Below are 11442 nucleotides of genomic sequence, written 5' to 3'. Positions count from 1 at the left end.
ACTTGTCTTGTAGTTATTCCTTAAAGCCGTTTTTGTAAAAAAAAAATTTTAATGTTTCTTTATTTTTGAGAGAGCAAGAGAGACACAGTGTGAGTGGGGGAGGGGTGGAAAGAGAGGGAGACACGGAATCCGAAACAGGCTCCAGGCTCCCAGCTGTCAGCACAGAGCCCGACGCGGGGCTCGAACCCACGAACCGCAAGATGATGACCTGAGCCGAAGTCGGACGCTTAACCAAGTGAGCCACGAAGGCACCCCCACAAAGAAGAGACTAATTATTATGTAAATGCCTTTATTTGAACTAATACGTTGCTACCAGATTACATCACTTTTCAGAGTTAGAGTAACATTATGATCTTGAAAACTATAGCAAATAGCTGGACAAAGCAAGAGTACATTAAGTCCTACATACATATTTTTATTCTTTAGTGACCACATCTCCTTGTCTTAGGTGTAAAATTGGAAATTCGATGGTACACTTAGCATATCCTGTCTACGGTCCGAGCACACTCTCTCCTCAAAAGTGTCATTCACCAACATTTTTAAATCCAAAGAGAGAGTCTGAGGATACAGGTTGTAACACAAAGAAGCGTATACTGAACCAAGTGTTTTAAGATAAGATGCGTCAATTGTTTACAGCTTGGGTGTGAGAGGCCAGGGTATGCAAATTGGAAGGTCCGTTTTGTTCCTCTACCTATAATGTATGGTTTTTACTTACTTGAAGACCCCTTAAAAAAAGTAGCAAAATCAGCAGTCTTATTTAATGTAATCAAAATATTCTTAAATGTACAAAAAAGATCATGTAGAAAGAATACTGTAAAAAGATACTGATTTTCAGAATAAAAGAATACGAAAAGCTTCTATTACATTCTGCACAGCCAGTTACTTCTGCCAATTTTCAGTACTACGAAGAGAAAGCAAAAGGTACTCCTATCCAAATACCCTCCGACCACAGTTCTCGAATGAGAACGAGCATACTGGATGGAAAGCAAAATTATGGTCTAAGAATATTCATATCCAATCATCTAAGCACGTCTCAAGATGTGGATGTTCTAGGAGGGAAAAAGATACACGGACATAACATACAGCAATGGGAAGTATCCAGGGCAGCAATCTAGGAGGAGAGAGTAAATGAGTTGTTGGCCGTGAGCACATTTCAGGGGTGCCTGACAAATCCAACTTCGGCGATGGGAAAGGGGAGTCGTTTTCATTCAACCTCTTTCCCCTGTGGGCTCTCAGGATGACCAACAGTTCCTTAAGCCATGAGCACATCACCTGGAAATAGCTGCCCTGGTAACCATGCACCTGGGAGCAAGGCTGTTTGTATTCAAATTGGTTATTTTACACTCTCTTCATTCCCCTGCCCATCAAGCATGCAAACACGGTCATGACCATCTTGGGCTTTACTTCCACAAGGTCTTCGGGGAGAGCATACACCCGGGCTCCAATTCTTCTAGCCATGGACACCGCGTACCTGTTTTTGGAGGAAACAGAAATTCAGATGAACTTCTCGTTAGCGAAGGACAGGAGAGGAGACGTCGGTTTCCTCTTATCATTTGGCCGGGATGCAAAACTTTCATAGTGTGGGAGTTCGGATGGGAACATTTTGCTGTTTTTGTTCTCTGTTTTGTTTTAAAGTCTATTTCTATTGATTTTGAGAGAGAGAGAGAAAGAGAGAGTGCATGCATGTGTGGGAGAGGGGCAGAGAGAGAGGGAGACAGAATTCTAAGCAGGCTCTGCACTGTCAGCCAGAGCCTGATGTGGGGCTCGATCTCACGAACTGCAAGATCATGACCTGAGCCCAAATCGAGAGATGGACGCTTAACCGACTGAGCCACCCAGGCGCCCCTGGTTTTGTTTTGTTTTGTTTTGTTTTTTGATGTCACTCTTAAGTGACACCAGATTTTTAAGCTCTACTATTTGGGACAGATTTTATCCACTCCATTTCTCCACTATGCAATGAGAATTAATTTTGGAGCACTGACATGACCTGACAATGAAAAAAATATGTATACATAAAATATATATATTATATATATAAAAATATATAATTATCCAGACTGGCTATATAATCAATGTTGACAGTTTCATTGAACACGTAATAGGATAACAGACACTCTCATGTGATCTTAGAGAAAGGGGGTGGAAATCTGTGTCACATGTCAAATCCAAGCCGCTTTGGTGGATACAATGCATGCTTCCAAAAAGTCAAGGGCGGGGAGTCTACACGGTACATGAACGGAGTGGTCAGAATAAGGAACGGAAAAGGTACACAAAGTACGGGAAGAAAGAACTGATGTGTCCAGTGGAGGAAATTTGCAAGAGCACACTTCAATTAATCCATGAGACATTTCTAGGTGTTTTGTGACACAAATCTTTGAAGAGGACCAAGTCACTGAAAAAGGAAAGTTTTTCGGTGGGCTCGTTTTCAGTGTATGTTAGTCAAGCTTTCATGGGTCACCTGCAAAAGCAAGTCACAGTCTAGGTCTTTGGTGGGGAAGGGAAGTGACAGGTGGAAAAGCCCTTGTCAATATCGTTGGCTTGCAGAAAATTTTCAAGGCATAGGTAGTTTCAGTGGAGGGTTAAGCATCCTGCTCATTTAGGGACCAAGATAATAAACTCAACACATGTCGTAAAGGTGCTCTATGCCCAGTAAAAAAGACATCAGTAAACAATGTGTTTCAAAAAAGAATATTTCTATCTACTCTTATCTATGGCATGAATGTTTTTTTTTTTAACGTTTATTTATTTTTGACACAGAGAGAGACAGAGCACGAACGGGGGAGGGGGAGAGAGAGGGAGACACAGCATCCGAAACAGGCCCCAGGCTCCGAGCTGTCAGCCCAGAGCCCAATGCAGGGCTCGAACTCACGAAACATGAGATCATTCCCTGAGCTGAAACCAAGGGTCGGACGCTTCACTGACTGAGCCACCCACCCGGGCGCCCCTCAGATAACGCCATTGTTCAGCGGCAGAATCTGAGCAAAAATGCGGACGTGCCCGGCTCCAAAGCCTGTGCTCTTGCCAGGATATTAATCACTACTATCATTGGTATCTCTTACTTGGCATTATTATGCTTGTCATCTTCTGTCAGATTGCCACTCTTAACAAGGTCATAGTTTATGCAGCCCGGCTGGATGGCATCAATTAAATCCACAACCGCCAAGCTGGAGCTGATCGTCTTGTCCTAGTGTAAAAAGGACAATGAACCTGAGAGTTTCAGTATGCACAAATTAACACGTGATTACTTATAGAAAGCTGCCGTAAACAAAGCCCAGTGAATTAAGAGAGTCTTGCCATTAGCCCAGCACTAATTCACACTGACGAAGAAACCCAACGGCTGCCCTTCCAAATTACTGGCACTTTCCGGCAAACATAACGTCTAAGAGTCAAATGTGGAATTCTTGCCTTAAAACTCTGAATGGAAGTTGATTTTCCAGCTTCACTCAATGTTCTGTTCACCCAGCTTACGATGATGTCGTCATTAGCTTTCTGCCCGTCTCCAAGGTCTTCCAGAACATTGAGGGTATATCTAAAAGAAGAAGCAGTGTTGTTGTAAGTGATGAATCACCGAATTCTACTGCTGACGCCAATATTGCACTGTATGTTAACGCACTAGAATTTAAATAAAAATTTGAAAAGAAAAACGTGAAATGTGGGGGGGGGAGCCTATGTAACTTAGAACTGTAACATAAACTAATAATAAGGAAAACAAAAATAAAAGAGGTGGAAGAAAAGGTCCTAATCTACTTTAAAAAAAATTATTTATTTTGAGAGAGAGAGAGAGAGAGAGAGAGAGATTGAGAGAGAATCCCAAGCAGGCACCACACCGTCAGCACAGAGCCGGACGTGGGGCTTGAACTCACAAACCTTGAGATCATGACCCGAGCCGAAATCAAGAGTCAGATGCTTGGGGCGCCTGGGTGGCTCAGCTGTTTGACTCGGGTCATGATCTCATGGTTCGTAGGTTTGAGCCCTGTATCAGGCTCTGTGCCGATGGTGTGGAGCCTACTTGGGATTCCCTCTCTCCTTCTTTCTCTGTGCTTTCCCCACTTGCACTCTCTCTCTCTCTCTCTCTCAAAATAAATAACACTTCAAAAAGAAAAGAGTCCGATGCTTAACTGACCGAGCCACCCAGGCGCCCTAGGTCCCGATCTATTTTAGGGAAAAATATGCAAACGATAGAAAGGTGCTTTGTCTTCTATTTCTTTTATCCCTTAGGCTTGAAAGACTAAAGATTCCATGGAAGGAAATTCATATTATATGAAAAAAAAAAATTCGAGTAGTAGTGGCTCACCACTGATCTACCCTTTGTAAGTGGTGCTGGGGGGGGGGGTGTATTTCAGTGCTTTCCAGAGCAAGCCCAACAGTCTATTGCAGGCACCTTTTATACCAGTCCAACAGTGGCCATGACCTAAAAGAAGCTGTGCTTTGGCTGGTGCTCAGTCATAAAGAATGCTTTTAAGCATTATAATTATGAGACCTTTTTTTTAAAATGGATCCAGGGACTGTTCATAATTTTTGCTTTTTGTTTTTTTTTTTTTAATTCACTGACACTAAATGAAGCTCAAGTCTGCATGCCAGGCTTCCTAGTAAAACAGGTGAACAGGGGGTGCCTGGGTGGCTCAGTTGGTTAGGCATCTTGATTTCAGCTCAGGTCATGATCTCGTGGTTCGTGAGATCGAGCCCCACGTCAGATCTATGTGCTGACAGCCTGTGTGGGATTCTCTCTCTCTGCCCCTCCCCGACTCATGCTCCTCTCTCTCAAAATAAATGCAAAAAACTTAAAAAAATAAAACCAGGAAATATTCACGGTTCTGCTGCCTGGCTTTCAAGGAGGCATCTCCCACTGAACACCCAGCATGTATTCGTTACTTAAGGCCACTTAAGAGTCTAAATGCAAACATTTCAAAGACATAGCCACTGACACGTCTGCCTGAAAGTAACAAGAAGTCGATCACAGACCAGTATTGCAGCGAAGCGTGAACAGCTCGAACTGCGTACCATACCTTCTCATCAGCTGCCAGACCAAAGCTAAAGTCAGAGTTTGGTTTCCATCATTCAGGTCCTGCCCTCCAATACCGACCAGGGAGAATTTGGCAGGATGCTTCCCCAGTTCGACAGCATAGTTGCAGTTTTCCAGCTGTAAACGCACAGAAGGTAAACGGTTAAACATTTCTCATCTGTTTACTCCGCGCACATACGTGAGTACGTGTTTGCGACGCGGGGTGCTCCACACATCAAAAGGAGTCAAGACACGGTTCCTGTTCTCAAGAAGCTCAGACTCAAGAGTGTTCTAAACGAAAGAAACACACGGAGAATAAAAACAGCCCGTAACAAATCTGTGTGGCGACTGAATGATCTACCTTTTTCATGTTGGCTCCGAGTTTTGGGTATGGAGGTTTATTGACCTTACTCCAGTCAACAGGAACTTTAATTCGTTCGTACAACTGTAAGATTACCAAGGCGTCTTGGAGGTCACTAAAGATTTAAGAAGAATTCAATCAGTGTTTTCAGACAGCCAGACTTGGTTTCATGAAAAGCAGTAACAGTACAGGGGTGACTAAAACATAGAAAACCTGACCAACGATGGAAGAATAGCTGAAGAAGCTGTGGTATATATACACAATGGAATATTACTCAGCCATCAAAAAGAATGAAATCTTGCCATTTGCATCAACGGGGATGGAACTAGAGTGTATGATGCTAAGCGAAATAAGTCAGGCAGAGAAAGACAAATATCATATGATTTCACTCACATGTGGAATTTAAGAAACAAAACAGATGAACATAGGGGAAGGGAAGGAAAAATAAGATAAAAACAGAGAGGGACGCAAACCATAAGAGACTCTGAAATACAGAGAACAAGCTGAGGGTTGATGGGGGAGTGGGAGAGAGGGGAAAATGGGTGATAGGCATTAAGGAGGGCACTTGTTGGGATGAGTGCTGGGTGTTGTATGTAAGTGATGAACCACTAAATTCTACTCCTGAAATCGTTATTACAACTATATTAACTAAATGGGATTTAAATTTAAAAAGTAAATAAAACCTAGAAAACCACAGATAATACCCCAGGCTCCTATTTTCTCTCAGTCTGTCCCCAAGACAAAGGTAACATCATCTTGCTCACTTGAAATATTTATTGAGAGCTTACTTTTTGCAAGGGACTATTCTAGAAGCTGGGCAATAGGACAAAAATCCCTGGCCTTACTTTAGAGTTACAGAGAGAGACAATAAACAAGTATATGGATAAACAGATCATTTGATTTGGGGGTGTATATAACTGCTATGGAGATAAGAAAGAACTAGGGTTAGGGTTAAGGAGTGTTAGGTGCTGGGCCGGGTCTGAATTCGTGGTTTGAATATAGTAAGGGAGTAAGGCATTAGAGGTGGAAAAGAACATTCCATGCTGAGAGAACAGTGAACACGAAGGCCTCAAGACATCATGGATGGTCTACCTAAGGCATTCCTTGGTCTCTGTTTCAAAATATTAACTATCTGTTCCCTAGGGTGTTAGAAAGACATCCTTACATTCTTTCACTTAATGATCATATAGAGAAATAATCTGGCTTCTGCATATTTGGAAAATAATGATGGATGTCACCACTAAGCATTTTCCACTATAAATGACCACTGTAAACTAACTTTTTTTGAGAGAGAGGGAGAGAGTGCGTGCAAACGGGGAAAGGGGCAGAGGGAGGCAGGGGAGAGACAGAATCTTAAGCAGCCTCTATGCTCAGTGCGGAGCCCAACACGGGGTTCGATCTTGAGCTGAATTAGGAGTCAGACACTCCACCAGGCACCCTGTAAACTAACATTTAGAAAATGTTTAGAGCTGTAATTATTTCTGTGGCATCCACTCATGACGTTCCTAATTGTTTATAAGAAAAGTAGAAAAGCTTACGCATAGAGATGGTTTACGTGGGGATTAACACCAAGAGAGTTCATCCAGTTACGGAAGGTTCTTTCTTCACGAGTTTCTCCTATTAAGAATATTCACAAAGTTTATATATTAATGCAACACCTTGTATATGTGCATATAATATGAAAGCATATGTAAGATTATTTCATTTCCTCTGTACAGATCTAGAGGTTTTCTCCACTATGAATCTCCAAACATTCTCTCTACTTTCTCTATACATACATGCTTTTTATTTTTTTTATTTTTTTAAAGTTCATTTCTTTATATTGAGAGAGAGAGAAAGAGAGAGAGAGAGAGAGAGAGAGAGAGAGAATCCTAAGCAGGCTCCATGCTGTCAGTGCAAAGCTTCAATGTGGGGCTCAGTCTCACAAACCATGAGATCATGACCTGAGCCAAGATCAAGAGTCGGACACTTAACCAACTGAGCTACCCAGGTACCCCCAGATACATGCCTGTTTTTAAAAATCTATTCATTTTATTTTAAAATTAAAGAATGCAAATTTATAATCAGTTAAGCAATTTAGAGGTTTATGAATTTTTTTTTTAATTTTTTTTTTCTCAACGTTTATTTATTTTTGGGACAGAGAGAGACAGAGCATGAACGGGGGAGGGGCAGAGAGAGAGGGAGACACAGAATCGGAAACAGGCTCCAGGCTCTGAGCCATCAGCCCAGAGCCTGACGCGGGGCTCGAACTCACAGACCGCGAGATCATGACCTGGCTGAAGTCGGACGCTTAACCGACTGCGCCACCCAGGCGCCCCGAGGTTTATGAATTTTTAATAATCTTCTGTCCCTTGTAATCCTTCCCCAATATCTCCCAGAAGTAACTGATGTGATCAGTTTTACATTAAAAAAAATTTTTGTGGTTAAATGAACCCTCTATACTCATGAATTGACTTCTCCTTTCTACACATTTATACATTCTAAGCTACACGCGAGTACTCATTTTACATGCCTATAATACTACAGCAATAAGTTACTTGAAACTGGAAAAGCATAAAGAGAGGGAGACACGGAATCCGAAGCAGGGTCCGGGCTCTGAGCTGTCAGCACAGAGCCCAACGCAGGGCTTGAACTCACAGACCGCGAGATCATGACCTGACCCGAAGTCAGATGCTCAACCGACTGAGCCACCCAGGCACCCCATTATTTTTTCTTTTTAGAGAGACAGCATGTGAGCAGGGAAGAAGGGCAGAGGAGAGAGAAAGAGAATCTCAAGCAGGTTCCACGCTCAGCACGGAGCGTGACGCAGGGCTTGACCCCACGACCCTGGGATCATGACCTGAGCTGAAATCAAGAGTCGGGCTCAACTGCCTGAACCACCCAGGCGCCCCTTAAAGATTTTATTTTTAAGTAATCTCTATACCCTACGTGGGGATCAAATTCAAAATCCCGAGATTGAGACTAGCACGCTCAACTGACTGAGCCTGCCGGGCGCCCCTAGTATTTTTTGAGTAGGGGAGTAGAAAAGGAATCGGGGCTAGTTCTGGTCAGTCCAACCATGGATGAATGAAATAATACTGTAAATTCATAGGTCAAACTTAATGCATATGTATATTTGCGGGGGGAGAGGTTTAAAAAGTGATCTAATTCTAAAATATTAAAATAAAGCACTGGTTTACTAAGTGGCCTTAAGCTAAGTGATCTGTGACTCCTTTACAAGTTTCCTTGTATCGTCCTTCTCTATCGGCTGCCACTTTTTACTCAGCCTTTGGGTCTACTTCCAGCAGATATTTGCTAAGGGACAGTGGATAAGGAAACATATTAAGTCAAGATCCTGAAACCATCGTGGCCCACGTAACATATTTCCACTCTGTAGTCCTGCACATTAGAATGTGAGAAACCTTCAGTTACCTTCCAATAGAGTCCAGTCAATATCCTGGTTCTCTGGCTTCGTTAGTGCTGGGTATTTATTGAACAGGTTAGCCACAAAGGCCAAGTTCAGTTTGGGGTTTCCACTGACAACATCAGCAGGGGTAACAAACTGTCTGCAACCTAACTTGTCTGCTTGTTGAAGCATACTCTCTGCTCTCTTCAAATCATCTGTTTCCTGTTGAAGTAAGAAGACATATTGTAAAAGGCTAAAAATACTAAAAATATAGAAACGTTTCCCTACAATGATAGGCTGGATATACAATTCTACTTTCTCTTAGCCAACACGTGGTATTTATTATAAAATTGTTTGTGGAATGCAACAGAAAGTTGGCTGTATTTGATTGCAGTACCTTAAAAATACCCTAGGTGGCACCAGATGATTTATCTAAGGATAATACATTTAATTCCATTGGGATTACATATCCTGCTAAAACTCATCAAGAAAAAAGCAAAAACTGCTCAGATTTTTCAGTTGGGCCCTAAGGGAGGTGTAAGACTGAAAAAGAGAAAATAATTATGAGAAAATAATTTAAAAATAATAATCAAGAATCGCAGTTTCCAATGATTTGATTTCAGGTTTAAATTGTGCATTTCAAATTGTAGTTTTTCTCTTCAGGGATTTTTATTTTAGTCTATTTTATTTGTTTACGGTTTGCTTTACTTAACTTTTCCACCCACGAAGAAGCAATGTTGTGCATTTCTGCAAAGAATACTTCGACTAATTCCTATGACTCCCAACTTGTTACCTTCTTCCCCATTCTATTTTTTTTAATGTTCATTTGTTTATTTTGAGAGAGAGAGAGAGAGACAGAGCGAGAGCACTAGGGTGAGTCGGGGAGGGGTAGAGAGAGAGGGAGACAGAGAATCTCAAGCAGGCTCTGCACTGTCAGCACAGAGCCCAACGTGGGGCTCGAACCCAGAAAATCCGAGATGACCTGAGCCGAAACCAAGAGTCAGAAGCTCAACCAACTGAGCCACCCAGGTGCCCACCCCATTCTATTTTTTTCCCCTTTTCTTCCCCCCCCCCCTCCCGGAAAGATGCATGCTGAGCTCTTGATCAACATAGGGTTTGGTGAAGAATGTGAGTTACCCAATCATTTCAGACCAGTGTCAAAATTACAGTTTCTCAGACACCCAGTATTCCCGCCTCCCAATGCTACAAGTAAAAAAACCGGGAGCTACAGGAGGCACAGTTGCTTTGGGATTTTCTGTGTCTAGTGACCTATGTTTGGAAAAGAACACAGCAACACTCTGAAAAGTTCCTATATCTGTACACTACAGTTTGTCCCAGGGCAAATGTAGCACTTTTGGACAACAGTGTCCCCTATAAAAAGGTTTTACAATTGGTGGGAAAAGAAGAGATAAAGCTAAAGGAAGCTTGAGGAATGTTACTTTTAAACTAGCGCTGCCCAGAATGTATAATTTGAGGGTTTTAAATTGTCTTAAAATTTTTTTTTTTAACGTTTATTTATTTTTGAGACGGAGAGAGACAGAGCATGAATGGGGGAGGGTCAGAGAGAGGGACCGACACAGAATCCGACACAGAGAGAGGGAGACACAGAATCCGAAACAGGCTCCAGGCTCTGAGCTGTCAGCACAGAGCCCGACGCGGGGCTCAAACTCACGGACCGCGAGATCGTGACCTGAGCCGAAGTCGGCCACTCAACCGACTGAGCCACCCAGGCGCCCCTTAACTTTGTCTTTAATGGGTGATGCTCCTTAGTTTTTTACCCTCCAGTGCGATACCTTGACTGTGTAGGACTCCAGAACAATGTGTGTTTATTGTGTTACCCTTGTAACCTTCTGCAGCCAGTAACCACCAGAAGATTGGCAATTGAGTGGGATTCAACGTTTCTTCAGGATTCTCTGTGAGCATATAGTGAGTTCCTCTCAGAGCCTTTTCTATTTCTTGTAACCTGTCAGTTATTACTTTAATATTGTTTGATTTATGCTATTTACCAGCTTTATCTTAAAATCCCTTCTTCATTGATCATCCTGGCATTCTTAATGAAGCATTGACATAATATTGGAACAGAAGAAAGCTTTAAAATAGATGACAACCAAAAACTTAAATAGTCAAATATACAATAGTGAAATAAAAATAATCAAATCGAAAAAAATATATATGCAAAAATAACTTCAGCTCCTATCTCACACTATATTCAAAATTAATTCCAAACATATTTCTAAATGCAAAAAGCCAAACTCTAAAAACCTCTAGGAGAAAACATAGGAGGAAATACTTGTGACCTTGTATTATGCTAAAATTTCTCAGATACAACATCAAAAGCATGATCCGTAAAAGAAAAATGACTAAATTTGACTTGGCTAAAATTAAGAACGTCTGTTCTTTGAAAAACGTTGGGAGAAAACATTTGCAAATCACATATCCGATAAAGGATTTGTATCCAAAATACATAAAAAACACTCAAAACTTGCTAATAAGAAAACAAACAATGCAATTAAAAATGGACAAAATGTTTGAACAATGACGATACACGATGGTAAATAGTCACATAAAAATGTTCAACATCGGGGCGCCTGGGTGGCGCAGTCGGTTAAGCGTCCGACTTCAGCCAGGTCGCGATCTCGCGGTCCGTGAGTTTGAGCCCCGCGTCAGGCTCTGGGCTGATGGCTCAGAGCCTGG

General features: G+C 41.9%; 1 protein-coding gene across 9 annotated transcripts in view; it reads right to left on the bottom strand.

Moving 5' to 3' along the window:
- Positions 1-272: 272 nt before the first annotated feature.
- The window catches only part of PLS3 (plastin 3), a 91767-nt gene continuing 80597 nt past the window's right edge, over positions 273-11442 (bottom strand). For all 9 annotated transcript variants that reach the window (XM_045472279.1, XM_045472283.1, XM_045472285.1 and 6 more), the window contains 7 exons: positions 8775-8970; positions 6902-6980; positions 5364-5478; positions 5007-5140; positions 3406-3529; positions 3060-3184; positions 273-1471 (listed from right to left, as the gene is read on the bottom strand). In XM_045472279.1, coding sequence (XP_045328235.1) covers positions 1339-1471; positions 3060-3184; positions 3406-3529; positions 5007-5140; positions 5364-5478; positions 6902-6980; positions 8775-8970 — 906 coding nt within the window. In that variant the 3' untranslated portion in view covers positions 273-1338. The remainder of the gene's footprint in view (positions 1472-3059; positions 3185-3405; positions 3530-5006; positions 5141-5363; positions 5479-6901; positions 6981-8774; positions 8971-11442) is intronic.

The sequence above is a fragment of the Leopardus geoffroyi genome, chromosome X (assembly GCF_018350155.1).
Source record: "Leopardus geoffroyi isolate Oge1 chromosome X, O.geoffroyi_Oge1_pat1.0, whole genome shotgun sequence".
In the NCBI taxonomy this organism is placed as follows: domain Eukaryota; kingdom Metazoa; phylum Chordata; class Mammalia; order Carnivora; family Felidae; genus Leopardus; species Leopardus geoffroyi.
Note: the sequence above shows the minus strand (reverse complement) of the source record. Positions and strands in the feature narration are given on the sequence as shown.